The 19,946-nt window shown below is 37.4% G+C and overlaps 2 protein-coding genes across 2 annotated transcripts; one reads left to right on the forward strand and one right to left on the reverse strand.

Annotated features, from left to right (window-relative positions):
- Nucleotides 1-8,933: 8,933 nt before the first annotated feature.
- On the forward strand, nt 8,934-11,619 carry cabp5b (calcium binding protein 5b; the record flags this gene model as incomplete). Its single annotated transcript, XM_080905622.1, has 6 exons — nt 8,934-8,984; nt 9,952-9,982; nt 10,074-10,217; nt 10,725-10,834; nt 10,989-11,136; nt 11,591-11,619. The coding sequence occupies 6 exons, from the start codon at nt 8,934-8,936 to the stop codon at nt 11,617-11,619; spliced, it is 513 nt and encodes a 170-aa protein (XP_080761748.1).
- Nucleotides 11,620-15,325: 3,706 nt separating this feature from the next.
- asphd1 (aspartate beta-hydroxylase domain containing 1) lies at nt 15,326-19,878 on the reverse strand. Its single transcript, XM_080905646.1, has 6 exons — nt 19,815-19,878; nt 18,229-18,700; nt 17,889-18,095; nt 16,524-16,731; nt 15,775-15,888; nt 15,326-15,556 (listed from the first exon to the last, which is right to left on the reverse strand). Exons 2-6 carry the CDS (start codon nt 18,679-18,681, stop codon nt 15,447-15,449), a joined length of 1,092 nt encoding a protein of 363 aa, XP_080761772.1. The 5' UTR covers nt 18,682-18,700; nt 19,815-19,878; the 3' UTR covers nt 15,326-15,446.
- Nucleotides 19,879-19,946: the final 68 nt, after the last annotated feature.

Consider the following 19,946-nt stretch of genomic DNA (forward strand, 5'->3'; position numbering starts at 1 on the left):
ACATGTACATTACCAGTGGACTTAGTTTTTTTTTCTGTATGCAGCTTGTCTTATCCAGAATATTCGAGCACTGACAATGTGAAAATTGACAAGTGATGGTCAGACGTCACCCTGTCTGCACAGTTGCAGAGGCTGACTGGGTAAGCTGCTCACACTTCACACCTGTGGAATATAACATGGTGAACACTGATGTATTGCAACAGTGTAACATTAGCAGTGCTTTGATTATACTGTCCATGTCTCTTTTTCAGTGAGGCTCACAGCAAAAGACCAACAGAGAACATGCAGGTAACATGCTGTATGAAATCAAACACCTGTTCATGCCATCTTTACAAACACTCATGAAAAAATGAGTCGTTCTATACAGTGCAATTAATGTGAACATGGTGATAAATTATGATGCAATCGCTGCAGTTTGCGAAATTTCTTCCCTCCTAGATATTCCACAATAGACTGTAACTGGTGTTGCATGGAAGTGGAAGCATTCAAGGACCACAGCAACTTAGCCATGAAGTCTCAGACCACATAAAGTTAGAGTTAGGTCAAATGCTGAGGTGCATTGTGCATAAAAGTACTGATGACTCAGTAACTCCAAAGCTCCAAACCTACCTGGTATAACATCAGCACAAAAACTGTATGCCAGGAGCTTTATCACATGACTTTCAATTGTCTACCAACTCCCATAGGTGTACTGAGTAGGTCGTCTAGATATTGAACCGTTCGATACAGTGCTTTCGGTTCGGTACGCATATGTATCGAACAATACAATTTTTTTCAATTTTTTTTTTTTTCAATTTTTTTTTTTTCAATTTTTTTTTTTTTTTTTGTGTCCCGTTTGGATCTATAGCCATCAGAATTGTTGTCTTGAGGCCAAGAAAGATGCCAAGAGGATTTATTTTAAGTGGATCATCATATTGGTCCATTTGATTGACCTTTATTATAATTATGAATTTATTTTATTTTCAGTTGCAAACGGGACAGACATGACTGTGGGATAGGACAGGGGGAAAGAATGAAAGAAAGAGGGGGAGAGAAAGAAAGAAAACCAAAGGGGAGGAAAAAAAAAGAACAATACAAAATTTGTAATTTATTTTATCAACTTTCCTTCTGACGATGCTGTCTGTGTTGAGCGCTCAGTGAATCTGCATTTGACTACTCCGCCTAGGCTCGAGAGTGCAGCCTAGGCGGAGTAGTCGAACGCAGATTCACTGAGCACTCAACACAGACAGCATCGTCAGAAGGAAGAGCGCAGGGCAAGCTAGCGAGACAGAAGTGGACCTCCCCACCCTCATTCAGATCTGGCGTTTGGAATTATTTTGGTTTTCATGTGACGTATGACCCTGAAGGTAAGCGAGTCATGGACTAAAGTAAAACAGTATGTTGGATGTGCCATGCAATGCTCAATTACATGGGTGGGAGCTAGTGTGTTAGCGCAGTTAGCTCGTTAACGTGTTGGCCGTCTAGCCCCTCTGTATAGGGTAGCTCGTTAACGGAGATTTGCCGTGTTGTGGCGTTAAGGTTATTTCAACGAGATTAACCTGAAAGCACTAGTGGGAACACAATGAATATGACTGCACATTTACACCGACATCATCCTAGTGCAAAGACAAAAACAACAAGCATGCATGCTACAAACTTTAGCCGAGTCATTTAGACAGCTGTTAGCACAGGATTCTCCTTATGGAGACCTGATATGTTTAATATGCTGCTGAGAATATAGCCCAGAAGAAGCGGATAGTATAGCTTTTATTTTGGAAAGAGACATTTCTCTGTAATAAACTCTCTTTTCCAAAGATGAGTGATTCCTCAATCAGATACAGGGCTCGCAATATCGCTAGCCCGACGTCCTGGGGCTATCTCTGCCCTGCCTGTCGGGCTATTGTAGGAAGGAAAAATATATGTCAATGCTTTTGCATTCTTTCAGAAATGTAGCTGGGTAATTATGTCATTGGGTGAGCCACTGTCAATATGTGACATATTGAAATCGTGTTTGAATTTGCGCTTGTTTTTTTGCTTTCACTTTGCAATCGCGCGAACTGTGTATAGAGAGCGACAGCACTGATCTGTGAGTGATGATAATTTGTGCACCAATTCCTCTGACATCGTCTTATTAATTGTTAGCTTACTATGCAAACATGACAAGTGAAATCTCCCGCAGCTTAAACATGTGAGAGGTTGATCGCGCAGAGAATCGCTGAGCTTATGTGAGTGCGGCAGGATATATATTTCACTACGATGACCTGGATGATTGAGAACCTTCACAGACAGATATATATTTTAGTTCTGCTGAGCCAAATAAGACAGGTCAGGGTGAAGAAGTGACAGCCAAAGAAAAGCTTACCACAAAACGGAGAAGTTATGACAAATCAGACTATAAGGCAAAAAGAAAGTGCAGCTTTATGGTTTCATGGACAAAAGAATTTCTGTGGCTGCAATATGACGAGCTAAAAAACAACACGCACAAGGGTTAGGGTTAAATTTAAAAACTGTACTTTTGTGTTAAAATATATATTTATAATTTTAATAAATGACAAATTAAAAAGGCATGAACATTTTTTTTTGTATCGAAAAAATATCGAACCGTGACACCAAAGTATCGAACCGAACCGAACCGTGAATTTTGTGTATCGTTGCACCCCTAGTATTTACAGATGGTAGAATCACAGGTGTTATTGTGACAATGAGTTGAACATCAGATTTTTGGTCATATACTGCCCCCTGTAGATCCCTGTGAAACTGTATGTCTGAAGGTTTTTGTAAAGCCTCTCTCATTACTTAAACCACTGTGGGTCTCTGGCACAGTAATACACAGCAGAGTCCTCTGGCTTTAGGTTGGAAAGGCTCAGATACACTATGTAGTTGCTGTCATCTCTACTGACTTCTATACGTCCAATCAAACTATTCGCATATCTGTTGTTGCTGGAAGGTCTGTGGCCAACCCCGATCCATTCCAGTCCTTTTCCTGGTTGTTGTCTTATCCAGTTCATACCACAGCAGGTAAAGTCAGAACCAGATCCCTTGCAGGAGAGACTGAGAGTCTCCCCAGGCCTTTTCATTACAGGACTGGAAGGAACAGACTCCAAACTCTGACCTGTAACACCTGGGGAGATGAAAACAGAAATGATGTTCTTCAATGACTGGCTGACATAGTGTTTCTTCATAGTGAAGAAGCAGAAGCACTTACATGGCAGAAAGAAAGCAACCAGCAGCACAGTGAGTGTGTTTGTCATCTTGAGCCTGAAGATTCTCCACTGCTGCTCTGATGATCAACACAAAGTACAAGATGGGTCAGCAGGAAAGAAGTACACTGCACACATTTGCATTTGCATCAGGATTTAATGAAGAAGGTGTGGCTCTGGTGCTGTTATTCCTTATCACTGAATCTAATGTTGCCTTCATTTAGGACATTTTAAACACATATATCCAGTTTTCTTTTTTAATTATTATATTTTTCTAACTATAATATATATCAGAAGAAATAATACGACTCCCTCACAGTCAGTAGTTATATTTTATAAGATTTACTCGACCATAAAAAGATAAACACATAGTAATTATCACACTCTCTTTCACGTTCTACTTGTAAAAGAAAAGTATAAGTAAACATCCATTCAGACAGGCAGCACTGAATTAGGACATGATACAGTACTGGCCAAGTGTTTGAATTGAATTGAATTGAATTAAAGAAAATAAGAACATAGTATCGAGGAGAGCCGCAGGTATCTCTCAGCACAAGCTTTTATGTAGCAACATTTGTCTCCATGTAATATAGCAACATTCTCCCTTTGTGATAGAGTCAGTTTAATTGCCTGACTCTTAAATTTTATAAAAGTTATAGAGTAGTAATGATGTTTTTACTTAAAAAAAAAGAGTTTAAATGATTTGAAAAAACAATGTTGTTCTATTTATAAAGTGTTTCAATTCTTTTGAAACAAAGGTCTATTTGTGATTCTAATCCTGACAGAACACTGCATTTGTTCTGCTTCTTATTGTTTCATCTTTTACCAGGACACGTTTACTGTTGGTCAGTCACTGATGCCAGAACATTTTGATTTTGATCTCTCTTTCTGGTGGCTCATCTGTTTTCATGTTACATGTCAGACTATGGCCTCTATTCCTTCTAGTCCTGTAGTGAAAAGGCCTGGGCAGACTGCACTCTTTCCTCATTGTTCCTCATCTACCTGCTGTACAATGCACTGTGTTTTTAAAGTGCTATATAAATAAATAAATGATGATGATGATGATGATGATGATGATGATGATGATGATGATGATGATGAGTGTTCTGAGGGTTCCTCTTCTGGTGGTTTCATATTAAGAGTGTTCAGGTTCATGTTTATATCTCCTGATGATTTGTGTTACTGTGGTTGGTTTTGCTTTACACTGGATAGTCTCAGATACACCATGCTGCTTCTGTTGTGTCTGGTGATTTTGCTTTTTAGTCACGCCACTCAGTCAGAACAGAGAGCTGCCGTCTCTGACTTTGGTTCTGCTGAAGGTTTCATCTTTAAGTTGTTGATCCAGGTATGCTTTGCCCCAGTTCTTTAAAAATTATACTACAAACATCATCTTTGCTGTTTCAGTAGAGTTCAGTTTGGGTTTCTTCTGGTGCCGTGTTCTCTTATACTGAATCTGATGAAGAAATCTATATGAAACACCGTTGTTGTATGCTACATTTCAAAACTTGTATATTCACCACAGCAGATCCACATCAACACTGTTCATTAATACGAAAGTAAAGTAGCGTAGTGTATGTGGATTGTATGTCAATGTTTTTCCTCTTTCTCATCGTTGGTCCTCCTCATGAAAGCTTCAAGGAAAATGTTTAGGAAAAAGGGAAATGACTGTTTGACCCTGCTGTTGTCTCTTGCACTGATAAACTCTCTGACTAAAGCATGTTTTAAATACTTCCAGATGTGTTTGCTTTTATTCACTGTTTGAGGATCAACATCCTTTTCTCTGGAACACCTAGGAAAGAGACAAGTAAAATACTTGAACTAAGTTCTCTATCTCAAAATAAAAAACAAACAACACATGTTTTTTAAAGCTATGTTCTTGAAACATACAGACTCAAGGTAGACTCAAAATATTGATGGTTGATTGCTAGTGTTTAAATGTATTTATACATTTATTCTCTGATATGTTTGTTAGAGGTTATTGCATTTTTTAAATTTGTATTCACACGTGGAAGAATCACAAGCATTATCATGTCAGTGAGATGAACATTATATTCTTGATCATCTACTGCCCACTGTAGATTCCTGTAAAACTGTATGGCTGAAGGTTTTATATAGCCTCTCATTACTTAAACCACTGTGTGTCTGGCACAGTAATACACAGCAGAGTCCTCTGGCTTTAAGTTGGAAAGCCTCAGATACACTATGTAGTTGCTGTCATCTCTACTGACTTCTATACGTCCACTCAAACTACTCGCATATTTGTTGTTGCTGGAAGGTTTCCTATCCATTCCAGTCCTTTTCCTGGTTGTTGTCTTATCCAGCTCATAGCACAGCAGGTAAATTCAGAACCAGATCCCCTGCAGGAGAGACTGAGAGTCTCCCCGGGCCTTTTCATTACAGGACTGGAAGGAATGGACTCCAAATTCTGACCTGTAACACCTGACTGACACAGTTTTCCTGGTTAATGATGGAACAGTAAGAAGCAGAAGCACTCACATGGCGGAAAGAAAGCAAACAGCAGCAGAATGAGTGTGTTTGTCATCCTGAGCCTGAAGATTCTCCACTGCTGCTCTGATGAGCAACACAAAGTATAAGATGGGTCAGCAGGACAGAAGTACACTTCACACATTTGCATTTGCATCAGGATTTGATTAATTTAATGTGTCTCTGGAACAGTAATACACAGCAGAGACAGTGTTTCTTCATAGTGAAGAAGCAGAAGCACTCACATGGCAGAAAGAAGTCAGTGTGTTTGTCATCCTGAGGATTTAGAATAATCAGTTTACATGAAAAGCATCTCTTTGGACTGTGAGGGGAAGTAGAAGTCCAGGGTGAGAACCCACAGGCACAGGGAGAACATGCAAGTTTCACATAGAAAAGGCCCAACATGGATACAAACCCAGGACCTTCTTGCAGTAAGGTGACAGTACAAACCACCTTCTTATGCACCTTATTTGACTTTTTTTTTTTAAAGATAAGAGGCCATTGCTGGATCATTCATGTAGTCATGGTCAAAGATCATTTAATTTTTAAAAAGTTGAGACAGGGGCAACTAATCAATTGAGAAGGTGTGTAATGCTAATAAAAAAATCATCTAGTGGAACATTTAACTAATGACGTTCATCAGTAACAATAGCTTAGTATAAAAAGAACATCCTTGAGAGGCTAAGACAGAAGTAAAGATGTGGAGGGTCTCACTAATGTGTGAATTTGGCAAATTCAATTCACATTAAGCATTTTCCTTTATCTGTAATATACAATCAATAAACACTTCAGAGAAATTGAAGACATTTTTGTACAAAAGGGACAAAAACAGTTAGCAGGTGGCACTGAATGAGGACATGATTCTGTACTGAAAAGCACAGAAATTCATGGACATCACATGTACCAGCATTGTCTCCACGTAATAGAGCAGCATTGTTTCTTTGTAATTAGTTCTGCGTTATTGTCTGTTTGTTATATTCTGAGAAATTTGAAGCATACACTCAAAGGAGGGTTTAAATTATTTGAAAATTGGTATATTATTTATAGCACCCAATGCAGACTTTCTTTATGAACAACTGAGAATGATTTACATCTTCTACAGTGACTCAGCTTCTTTGGAAACACAGTCATATTATTTGTGATTCAAATCCTGACAGACGACTGCGGGTGTTTAATTCTGTTTCAGTTCTGACCTCTGTGAACCAGATTTAAACTGCTTCTTATTACTCCTTCCTAATCTGCACAGGAAGATGTGAGTTTGCATAGTGGGGGAAAAAAAAGTTTCAAACTAAAAAAAAATCACATTTGCACATGTTTTTGGTTGTGCTTGTTAAATTTCAGTTTCATGCCTTGCTGATATTTTAACTATGATATGCAAAACCTTTCTGTCTTTCATCATTAGTCAAGCGTCTTTAATCATCAAAATGAGCCATAAGATTAAAAAATAAAAGAAAAAATACATTTAAACACCACATTTCTAGAAATTGTCTCCTACAGAAAGAAAAAAGCATTAAAACTTTAGATTTGTCAGTGTTTGTTTGTTCTTATGATTATGTTTGCATACAGTGTATTCACCATTTCAGGCCTGGACACCTGCTGACATTCAAATGTGTGCAGTGAAATGTGTGCCTTCTGTTTTAAGAACTTGTATTTGTAGTGCTGATCGTTTTTTAAAGCAGTTTCACATCTACAGCTGTGGTCCCAGAGGTATGTAGAGACGGGGCAGTAAGTCTCTAAAGATGATACTGCATGTTTCAAAAAACAAGAAAACAGGAAACCTTCAAGACTCACTGGCCATTGTGACAATACTACAGTCACATTTATCTCAAAGTGCTTTACAGTACAAGCCATATTCACTCATTTCCACACACACTCATATATGCAGGCTTTTGATCGAGACACAGCCTTTGCTCTGTCACACATACACTCTTCCAGAGAGCGCAGTTGCTTTAATGAAGGAAAACATCCAGTCAACAGCAGGGCAGAAATATCCAGTTTACCATCTGGATATCTGCTCTCAGATCTTAAGTGGGAGGGGCAGATTTGTCTGGGTCATATAAATAAAAATGCAGCTAAATGTTGCATGGAATTTATTCCTGTCTTTCTGCTTTCACTAACAAACATGTTCAGTTTGCTACCTCACTTCCCACAAGCCTAATATTTATTTTTGTTCCATTAAAAATAAATGATTTAATGAACAGCTGAATTTTGACCAGTTTCTCCTAATCCCCAGCCTGTACTTATGATGAATAAGGAGAAAAGGACAAATCCAATGACACAAACTACCACTTAAGTTACTTTGATTACATCAGGAGAAACTCAAGAAAAAAGTCTTTATTAACAAAGTGATGGTTATTAGGTACCCAACTTACTGGCAGTCCTTGTCTGGCGTCATTATGGGCAAAACCTATTTACTGCTTAACAATTTGGAAAATGTTACAAGCATGAAAATGATGTAACCCTGATTAATATTCATTTCATTAATAGTTTTTACAAAAGACATCAGGACATGACATAACTACACAAAGACAATTTTATGTGGTGAATACAGTTAATCTGTTATATAAACACGTATAATTTTAAATACATATCTGATGCCTGAGCTAGCTGCCACAATCTCATTTTCCTGTATTTATTTTGAGGCGTCACATTGGTCACGTGCTTATTTATTTAAAATTATGTGATGCAGCAAATAATGTGTATTTATGAGTTAGGACTTAAGAATATGATGCAGATTGACGACATTACACACATCATAAAATTTTGACAAAGCATTGGTTTATATGGTCATATAACAGGACACTGCTGTATTCTCATATAAAGCATGTAAGAGTCACAGCGATTCTTTGTTTTCGCTGATTGTTTGCATGTAGAGACTATGACTAATCCTAAGCATTAACTGCGGGGTCATATAAGAAACTTTTTTTTTTTAAATATGTAATGAAAGCAGATTGTAGATAGTAAAACTGATGTAACAAATTAAAAAGCTTATTTTTTTATGTACAGGGTAACATTTGAACACATATGTGAAATGTCTATATGCACAGCATTTAAGCCTATCTTTCTTTTCCAGACCAAAGCGGCAGAGATAATCCATATGAGACATCCCTTGCCTCGCCTGGCGTATGTGGACCGCAGCTGATCTCAGTTCATACACACACACACACATACTCTCACTCGCTCACACTAAAAACAGAAGGAATTTATAGTTTTATAAGAAAGAAATTCACAAATACACATAGCTCGGGGATCTTGACTGAATCTGGCATCATGAGTCTTAAACAGCCCTGCATCTTTCTCAAAGGAGGCAAAAGGAGACATGTAAGTAAACATATGATTTCAGTTTGATCCTGTGACTTTATGGCTTTATCTTAAATTTCTAAATGGCAGATTAAAAGTAAGTCTATTTAAATTTCTCTTCTTTTTCTCTGTCAACAGAAATTCATTATTTTTTTGGAATAGTTGTTTTGGTTCCTATGGTAATTTTTATATCGTAGAATTTTCAGCTAATGAGGAAACAGGCTTAAAGAACTAATTCTAAGGCCGATTTTTGCTTGGTTCCTCACCAGGATGCTTTTCTCTCATTTTCTTTGAATACATTTTCTAATTTCATAGTAATAAGACACTTTATACATAATTCTAACAAGCATAGCTTAACCAAATGAAGGCTATGATCTACACAGGACATTCTGCACAGGAAATTTGATCAGATAGATGCTGTAGCTAAAGAACATGCCATGCAAGGGTGTATATGAACATAATAATACATGCTAAAAATGTACCATTCAGGAATAAAGATAGCAACTGTTAGAAGAATATCCCAGACAAAAGTATAATTACATAAACAACTATGAATGTATTTCACTCACACAATTGTATTAAAGATTTTCATTTATCATGTCTGAGTGACAATGACTCCCTCTCACTTCTTAGCTTACAATATTTTATTGCAGTAATGTTTAAATAAGTTATACACACTTACAGATCTTAAAGTCATTGAACAAAAGCAGTTTCAGCTAATGTGTTATGGGTGTTCTTATTATACAGGGAACATGATTATATATGCAGAGCTTAAGGAGCATTGCAGAAATGCACAGCATGCATGACTGTTACTTTTAGAAAGAGTCGTTTGTCCCCAGGGATGAGAATGTGTTGCGTGATTTGGTAACATCTGTCCAAGAACAACAGATGAAGAGTGCTTCATTGAGGCTAATGTTTACCAAATAGGTCAAATTTGTGGCACTACTGAAGCATTACTAATATCATTTTCATTTAAACTGTTTTGCAGTCAAGAGCACTTACACATGATGAGATAGAAGGTAATTATATGTTAAGCTTTCATATTTACTTTATAAAGGGTTGTATAATTCTTTACATTTCTCACTTTTCCTCAAATTGTATGCTCCACAGAGTTACGTGAAGCTTTTGTAGAGTTTGATAAGGACAAGGATGGTTTAATAAGCTGTAAAGACTTGGGGAACTTGATGAGGACCATGGGTTATATGCCAACTGAAATGGAGCTGATAGAACTGAGCCAAAACATCAACATGAACCGTGAGTAATGTGACAACAAAGTAAAACTAAAACCTACAGTTTATTAACTGAAGAAAACGAAGTCTAACTATCACATTTTATGAAGAATAATACAGACAAATATAACAGTGACATTAAAAAACACCTTTTTTTCTGTGACACACATTTGACTTTTTTAAATATGTAATAAATTCCCATATTTGTTGATTATGTTTTTGTTTTTCGCTTTTTCTTTTATTATTTTTCTACAAACACAAATAGAAACATGGCATCATTTCTTCTTAAAGTTTCTGGAAACTTGACTTGAAAATGGTTCATTAAAGCTGACATTTCCTGTTTCATATGGGTATAATAACATTAGTCATCATAATGCATTTTATGATCATTTGGCTCATTCTATGTCAGTGTGTGTACATATGGACATTTATGAAACCCATAGAAACACTATTGTAAAGTATTTCATTCTAGTCCATCATCACAGGAAGACAAATGCCCTGCTTAAACTATGTTATCGAAATCTTATTGCAGTTGGGGGGCGGGTGGACTTTGAGGATTTTGTCGACCTAATGACCCCCAAGCTTCTGGATGAAACTGCAGGGATGATTGGTTTGAAGGAACTCAAAGATGCTTTCAAAGAGGTAAGCACACCTTTGACTCACTTTGTGGTCTTTGGCACCCCATGGTGGACAGTGCATTAACTTACTTTAAAAAACTTTGTTAGAGCATGAAACTCATGCAGCAGAACTCTAAAAGGTTTGCAATATTTGGATGGCTTCTTCCTCTTTTCTGCAGTTTGATTTAGATGGCGATGGTGCTATCACTTCTGATGAGATGAAACATGCTATGTTGAAGTTGTTGGGCAAACAAACCAGCAAAAATGAAATCGATGCAGTGGTCAAGGAGGCTGACAACAATGGTGATGGAACAGTTGACTTTGAGGGTAAGTTAAACAAACAGACCACAAAAAAATAATTTCATTTTACAGCAACTTTTTATATTATTTTGTGTTGCCTCACATAATAATATTACTATTACTATAACTGTGAAACAGGAAACTTAAAGAAAGAAGAAGTTGTGCATTCAGCTTAGTTTTAACTGATATAGTGCCAATTTATAACAACACTCACCTCAAGGAAAAGGAAATTAGTTTAACTTAAGCTTTTGTTGTTGTGACAAAAACATATTCAAAATTTGTCTTCCTAATACTGTGACAGTCCTCGGTAGAAAAACTTATTACACACGTATTTACCGATATTTCAATCTTGCTGGCAAATCTATGTCATCAATAATGCTGCTGCAAGGCTGCGACATTTACATAAGAATGAATAAATATTTGTAGCTTTATGGAGCAAGAAGAACATAGCTTATAGAAACTATGTTTATTTTCTTTACAGAGTTTGTGAAAATGATGTCACAGAAATGAGAACAAAGGAATGAAGAAAGGAGCGGATGTATTTTTATTACGTTTTCTGTTATTGTTATTTTGTAATTTCTGGTAATGGGCTCCTGCATCACTGCTAGAATATGTGGCACTCATTATTTTTTTTAAATCTTACTTATTAATTTATGGATTTGCTATTGTCAAAATTTGTTAGCTCTAGAAAGCCAGACCTGATTTTGTGTATTTGTCACTTGTCCCCTTCTTTCTTAATGCCCTGAACGTGTCCAAGTTTAAAAAAATGACAGGTTGTATCTGTGTCATTGTTTGATTTTTAAAATTTATAAATAAATATAAAATATTAAAAATAGCAACTCTACAGTATATTAAGTTAATTTATGATCTGGACAGACTTGGTGGGCTGCGGTGCATACCGATATTTCATGCTGGAAGTGATTTACATTGCATGAATTCCTTCCTGGACATTTTCACCTATATTAGTTCTGCATGTTTAGCTGAAATTCTTGTTTTTGGCTCAGAAAAAGGATTGCAATTCATGTCAAACTACAAAAGGTCATTGATTTTCAGTTTAACTTAGCAGTGGAGTTTACTGACATGCTAATTATTGTATTCCCTGAACAGATACATGCATTTCCCCAGTTTTACTGCTAATCACCAGACAGGAGGTGTCGTCTAAGTGGTGCTGTGTTCTTGCCTTATTTGGATAAAACATCAGAGATTAGGTTTCTTTATTGCTCTGTGACATGTGAGATAATTAAAACATATGTGATGATTGTGGTAGAGATGCACCATTGTAAAAAATATATATATATATATATATTGTTGTTTTTGTTTTTTGTTGTTTGTTTGGTTTTTTTGCTTTGGCACCTTTAAATTAATATCTGAAACAAAATAGTTACAAAAATTAATAATCATCATTTTCCATGACCAAATTAACATAATTAATACAATGTTTTGTATATGTGTAAAAAAAAATGTGATATTTATTGAATGATGAGTATTATTTATACATGTTGTTGTAATGTTTTGCTCTTTGGTTGTGTCTCCACTGTCTGCTGTCTGCTCTCATGAGCTCAGTCAGGCTCAGCTGTATTGGGAAAAAGAAGAACAGGGCACAGATGTTACTCTGGGATGGGTGATATGTTCTTTACTGACAGTCACAGCTTGAAGTTATTTCCTCTATGATCAGGACTATGATCAGCCTGTTATGGCAAATAGACAGTATTCTCAAAAATATTTTATTCCAGACTGCAGGTTGTGTAAAGGTTGAAGTTGTTGTATCCCATTTTTCTCTCTGCAGCGATGACTTGGGTAAAAATCATTCAGCATCTTTTCTCTTCAAAGTCAAGATTGCAAAATCTGTAATAAACCTCTGAAGGATGGCTGTTTCCATGGAATTTTATTTATTACTGGAAATTTTTCTCAACAATTGAACAGTTGAATACCAATGACTGATGTAATTTCCAAACAGCAGACTCCCAGTGATAGTAAGCAGAGATTTATTTTTCAACCACTTTCCATATTAGACATCTTTCACTTTTGAAAATCCCTCTAGTTGCTAATTCTGTTGCATAACAAAAGAACAGCATGTGAGTTCTTGCATGTGACAAAGGCTATTTTCATCTTTCAGACTTACATGTAATGGTTGAGTTTGTAAAGACTAATATCAAGGCTGGTAATGACAAATAATGTGTGTTATAGAACTTTGTTACATTTTCAGAAAAAAAACTACTTAATTATTCTTTCTGACTGGATGACTAATAATATTGCAATATGCCATTAGTGGCATACAAATATCTCTACAATATAGGTTTAACTTTATTTTTAAATATTTACTAATAAAGTTTCATATCTCTTCATTTTGAAAAAAACTTCTTTTACTTGCTTTTAAATTGTTATACTATCTGCTAATGACTGTGAAAGCTTCATTATTTCTTCCCAGTAAATGTCCCCTGCTGAATGAATCATTCCCATACAACTGCATTTAAACAGTCTCGGGAATAATCTGCCTCTTTGGGATGGATTAGTTCAGTCAGTGTAATCCCCATCATGGGACCCTCACAGGAACAGATGGCAGATAAGACAAAATCGGCACACTAATTCTTATCTACCGACTAAAAAAAGGAAGCAAAAAAGGGCTAAATGACCTAAATGATTGGAAATGTGTTTCAGTATGATGATTGAATTAAAAGACACATTCATTAAAGTGTTTGTGTGATATGTTTTAGACTGCATACCTTTTTTTAGACTATAAACTTGCCCATGTCCCTAAATAATTATTTTCACCTAAATAATTAAGTTTTGAAATATATACAAATAAGAATATTCAAATATTCAATGCAGCAACTTATTGCATTTAGGCATGTAGAAACTGTCATGAAGAACTTACACCGTGGCCTGGTTGTTAGTGTCGAATGCGGTGGTCTGAGTATTTCATAAACTGCTGATCCACTGTGATTTTCCCACCTAAACATGTCTAAGGTTTGCAGACTATGGACCAAAAAAGAGAAAATATCCAGTGAGCGGCAGTTCTCCAGCTGAAAATGGCAGAGGTCACAAGAGAATGGTCAGACTCCTTAAAGGAAGACAACGGTGACTTAAATAACCACTTCTTATAGCCAAGGTATGCAAAAGAGCATCTCTGAATGCATAACATGTAATTGTAAAGCAACTACAGCTGCAGAAGACCACAGTAAGTCTTACTCCTGTCAGCTGAAAAAAGGGAACTGAGACTACATTGCGCAGGAAAAATGTTCCCTGATGAGTCTCAGTTTCCAGTGTGACATTAAGATAGTGGGTCAGAATTTTGTAAACAGCATAAAAGCATAGACGCATACTGCCATCTGTACATCCGTCCATCCAGATGATATTTGGGCCCCTTGGTACCGACTGATTATATATAGCAAGACAATAATGGTTTGATCATTTATTTGGTTTTTGATTTCCAAACAGCATTGACAAAAGCCTCATATAGGACTGTGCAAAAGTTTTTGAGCCACACATCATCATCATCATCATCATTATTATTATTATTATTATTATTACAAAGAATAAACATGTTTATATTAAGTATTGAATTTTAAGCTTATTATAATTTTACAATTCTGTTTTGTATTTTCTATTTTTTACAATTCCTTATGTACTGAATTATCATGTGTGTTCTTATATGTTTCAATAAATCACTGCACCTTCGTCCCATTTTCCTAGTAAAATATAAAGAACTGACAGATGGATCAAGACTTTTGCACAGTACTATATGTTGTATAATATGTAAACCACTGCAGGGCAATCAGTTATAAACAAAACTATAGGAAAGCACTTCTAGATAGAAATATACAAGCATACACAGAGGACTGTATGTAGGGAAAGAAAGAACCACAGTATATATTAGTCAAAATATTTTTGGCAATAATTTTGGAAAATAAAAATCATTTTATATTACAATTGTAATATTTATCTTTTTTTTTCACAGTTTTTCTGGTTGAATCATTCCCATAGCATATCTGCACATGCATCAACAGTTGAAAATAAACTCCAGTAGTTTTCACATGCATAAAGTTATGATGCCAAGTTGCTAACACTGGATCTGCTCTTTGTGCTTTCAAGTGATGCTTAGTTTGTGGCCTAGCATCCAGCCTATAACAACAATGTAATGCATTCATGTGGTAAATCTCGGTGTAGACCCTAAATCCAACAGCACTTGAAAGCATGGCTAATGGCTTGTGTAATTCTTGGGGCAGATTCACACAGCGGTTAATTTACTGGAATGAGATGCATGTCCCAGGACTACCAGGTCTAATGTAAGGCATCTCTTCATGTTGTATACAAGTACACAGATAAACAAAAACATTTTAGAGTTCAGGGCTGAACATGAAGTCCAGGGCTTGTCTCTCTGCTGCAGCCACATTTGGATGCCAAAGGTCCACACTTAAAATGACGCTGGGTCTAGAATCTGGAGGGCCTTTCAAAGGAGACGGAGATATAGTTTTAGCATTTAAAAAATGTAATAGCTGTTTATACTTATCTAAAACAATTCATAAAAATTGATCAGGAATCTTTTTTTTTAATTACCCACCACATTTTACATCTTAACATTTGGTCATATGTTAATTAATAAATGCAATAAGCTAATAGATCACAAATTAATTCATTTGTCAAAGCCATTTGTGACTCACTGACCCTTGTGGGAGACAGTGTGAAGGAAGGAGTCATCAACCAGGAGGCAGTGTCCTTCTGACCAGCACTGAGGCTCCCCTCCCACCACCAGCTCGCACAGGGGTGGAGTCTGCAGACCTACAACAGCGACGTCTGTCTTTCAGCTTTGGTTTTAAAAACACAGCATTATGCTTTCCCCTTTACTTAAAAGGGCATGGCTTCCAACCCTGTTTTTATTTAAAGCAGCAAGGATTATAGCCAGATGGATCACATTACAAAAATGACGAGAGGGAACTGAACCTCAACCCTGACCAGAGAAGTATCACATTATGCAATGGTTTAGTATTTACTCTGTTTTTTCTTGTATTTCTCTATAGTGCAGCGAAGTCTGACAACAATTTATTATGTGCACCCAAACAGTTCCACCTTTTCAATCTTAAATCCAATAATACTGCTTTGTTTTTGCTCGCACAGTGCATTATCTATAATGAACTAATAATTTACATAACTTGAGGTAGTTCCTGCAATACACACACATACATACCCTGAAGTCAAGTCCTACAGGTGATAAACCAGTGTGTGTGTGTGTGTGTGTGTGTGTGTGTGTGTGTGTGTGTGTGTGTGTGTGTGTGTGTGTGTGTACTTTGATGTAAATATCATAAAAACAGGTCATTAGGTTGAGGAGGATAAATCCATGTATTAGTGTAGTGTGGATAGTTACAACAGAATAAACAGATTCCATTATCCACAATAACTATAAGTCCATTACATACCAAGATGACAACGCAGGCGTGTATTAGTGGGTCCATATGTGCTTCCCAAAGTTGCTCCAGGGCCCAGCAGCCAAAATCCTGCTGATCCCAATGAGTTGCTGTTTATAAAAGTACGTAAAGACAGAAGTGTCCGGTAGGTGCAGGGACAGGCACGGCAGTTTCCTGCCACAGAGACACCAGCGCTGTACAAAGGAAACACAGCTTGGCCCTGAAAAAGATAAAAGTCCATGTTTAACATTTGATACAGATCTTTTTTTTCTAACAGTTCCGATCACAAGCTTACATCCACTCATCATGGGCATGAAGTCATAGTAATTTGGGGATTTTAATGATTTCTTGGAACTGTTCTTTTTCCAGGGTGGGATGATTTTACAGCACACCTCTTTAATTGCCTTAGAAAACAAGAACTGGGTCCACACATTTCATTTTATTTTGGATTTTATCGAATCCACACAAAAGTATGCATACGGGCTCAAATATATACAAGTACTCACTTTAATATTTTAATAAGTGGTGCTGAAGCTTCTGTAATCCCCATTAACATGACAAGGTCCAGGTCTATTAACTTCTCATTGGTGATAATAACCAGCTACAGCTTGACTGACCAATACTCAGAACAATAGTTATGCAGATGTGTCACCACTTTGCCAAGTAGGCACAAACTGCCACCCTCAGATGAGATGAAGCCAGTTTTACATTGCCATGAACTGAGAGGGTGCCAAGCTAGAAAGAAGTCCCTGCTCCAAAATCAACACCTTTGAACTCGACTGAAATTTAGTCACAAAACTGGGTCCAAGCCAGAAAAAACTGTTTCAATTTACTCTACCAATTCTACCAAGACGAATAGACAAATATCTGGCCAGAATTTTGTCAGAAGCTTGTTAATGGCAATCAAAAGCACTGATGTGCAACTTGATTTAAACAAATTTCACTTTTACTCTGAGGCTGTCAGCATACTTTTTATGCTGTGGATTAGAGAAGATCCAAAATAAATTCAAACTTGTGCACCCAGTTCTTGTTTTTTTTAGTCATTAAACATGTGTGCTGTACAAACATGGCACCCTGGAAAAAGGACAGTTCAGATAAATCATTAAATGTCCCAAATTAACAGGGCATTCATGTCTTTGATGAGAGTAAACTAGAGACCACAACTGTACATTATGAGCCAAAAAAAAAGAAAAAAACAGTGAAAAAATAATGAATAATCAGAAAAATGCCATCATACTAAAATATATCTCAGGAAGTGTAGTAGATTTCCAGGACTTACCAAGTTCATTCCATGGTATTTTGAATGACAGATAATTATTTTTGGATGGTGCATTATATCACTTTCTCCCAGTTGGCCTGAAGGATTTTATTGCATACCTTTGGTCCTACACAGGTCCAGCCTAATTTTGAGTCAATGCCCTTCTGGTAAACAGCCTGGAATTCAGCCAAGATTGCAGGGTAGTTGGCTTCCAAGACTTCAATGTCATGTCGATGAGCGTCACGTGGGAAGAAAGGCACACTTGGAACATCTGGCAGAAAGAAGAGATGAGGCTTCTGTATAGCAGAGTGATCATTTAGTCTGACCTAAAGTGAGACAAATGAAAAAGCTGTGATTATTTCTTGGCAGAGTTTTCTTTTGGTTTTTTTGGCTTCAAGAATGCAGCTGTAAATCTTAAACCATTGTGGAACAACTCTTGCAGTCCACTTGGAAGCATACCTGCTCGCGGAGGCCCTTATGAATGCGGCCCATGCCCACCCAACTGTAGCGTTTGGCATACTGCTGCAGGGCTGTGTACAACTTCTTGGCTTCTGCAGATGCCTGGGCAGGGAACAAGGCATGACTCAGCACTGGGGTGAGGTAGCCCTGTCCCTGCTCATCGTCTTCCACTGTTTCCATGGAAATAAAGGGACTAATTTGATCGCTCCTGGACAGCTTGGATCGTGCACTGCACTTTGTTCCAATACAGCTACCGCTACGGGACATCATGGACCTCCTTGAGCTTGACTTGAGCTTTCCAGCATGCGCATGGCCTGGGATTGGCAGATCGGAGCCCATCCGATAACAGTGCCAAAGAAACAAAAGCAGTAGAGTCCACAGAAGGCCGCTCAGTGATTGTACACCCAGCTCCATATACGGAGTCAAGGGAAGCGTGTTCATTGACCAGTGCATCCTTTAATTTTGGGAGACACTGAAATAATAAAATAGAAACAGACTGAGAGATAATACAACATGTGTAATTTGGCAAAGTTCTATTGCTACTTTACTTCTTTTATGAATTTAAGGAGTTTTACAGATGCCATCACACTTGTACTTTTTACTTGCACTTTTTGCATGGTTATGTTTTTAATTAAAGTGGATTCGTGTATTTTTTTTTTTAATTTATGGAACAAAACAACAAGATTTTTCCCACAGTTCTGTTTTTCTTGCAGTCCAAAGCAAACAAAAGACCGTCCTTGCCCAACCTATTTTCTTTATCGTAATCCCCGTTCAGCGCCATGGGGATTGAGGTCGATGTCAGAGTGGACTTGAGAGTGGACATGTAGCTTTGGATCACTGGGTCACTTACCCCCCCCCCCCCCCCCCCCTCCCTTTTTTTTTTTTTTTTTTAAGTTGGAGGCTGACATGGTGTTACATAAGACCTGATCTGTGACCCAAACTAGCTGTGGATTTCACTGCAGGCTAGGTCTTGTGACTACAAAGTTTAGCTTTTACTTTGAATTCACGGAACTTTTGAAACAGTTTTATGTTATGTTTCAATATTTATCCATTAGTTAAAATATTAGTATTGCATGACTAGTGCAACTGTTGCATTTGGCTTTTGGGGTATATACGCGTGCGCGCGCGCGCGTGTGTGTGTGTGTGTGTGTGTGTGTGTGTGTGTGTGTGTGTGTGTGTGTGTGTGTGTGTGTGTGTGTGTGTGTGTGTGTCTTTAGAAGATTCAGTAAACAAAGTGTCGGGGTTTGGTCATATTTCTGCACATTCGTTTAGCCCTCACATGTAGTGGAAGCACCCCGTGCTGCAGCACAGACGTACACCATAAATGTGTTTCATGATTTGCGCATGCTTCAGCATACATTTTTGGTTTTTTGTTTTTTTGTTTTTTGTTTTTTTCCTCTGCACCAGCCCCCACAGCTCGGCTGGCTTGTTTACTGCCCGTGTTCCATGTTGGAGCAAACATCCACCCATTCCAAGAATCGGCGGCTGAAAATGTTCGCCATGCACACGGTACGACACATGCAGGCCTTTAAATGAATAAACATACACTATTTACCGTGCCGCTTTTCCCGTCCCTGTCAGATTACCTTGATAAAGGCTACAACGCAGCGCTGTGTCGGGACGCACTTCAGCACCGCGTCGGTGGACAGCTCCTCCACCGCTGACAGACAAAATGTGGTGGGGAGCTTCGCGGCGCTCTGCAGTTACAGCATTTCGCC

The sequence above is a fragment of the Rhamphochromis sp. 'chilingali' genome (genome assembly GCF_963969265.1).
Source record: "Rhamphochromis sp. 'chilingali' genome assembly, chromosome: 15".
Classification (NCBI taxonomy): Eukaryota; Metazoa; Chordata; class Actinopteri; order Cichliformes; family Cichlidae; genus Rhamphochromis; species Rhamphochromis sp. 'chilingali'.

Bases quoted from the DNA above. Each gene is read 5' to 3' on its own strand.
- asphd1 (XM_080905646.1), bottom strand. From the start codon at position 18,681: ATGCACTGGTCAATGAACACGCTTCCCTTGACTCCGTATATGGAGCTG. The intron at 16,732-17,888 runs GTATGCAATAAA...TATCTTTTTCAG, and splicing joins GGACCTGTGTAGGACCAAAG to GGCCAAGCTGTGTTTCCTTT. The intron at 15,889-16,523 runs GTATGTAATGGA...TCGCTGTTGTAG, and splicing joins ACGCCTGCGTTGTCATCTTG to GTCTGCAGACTCCACCCCTG.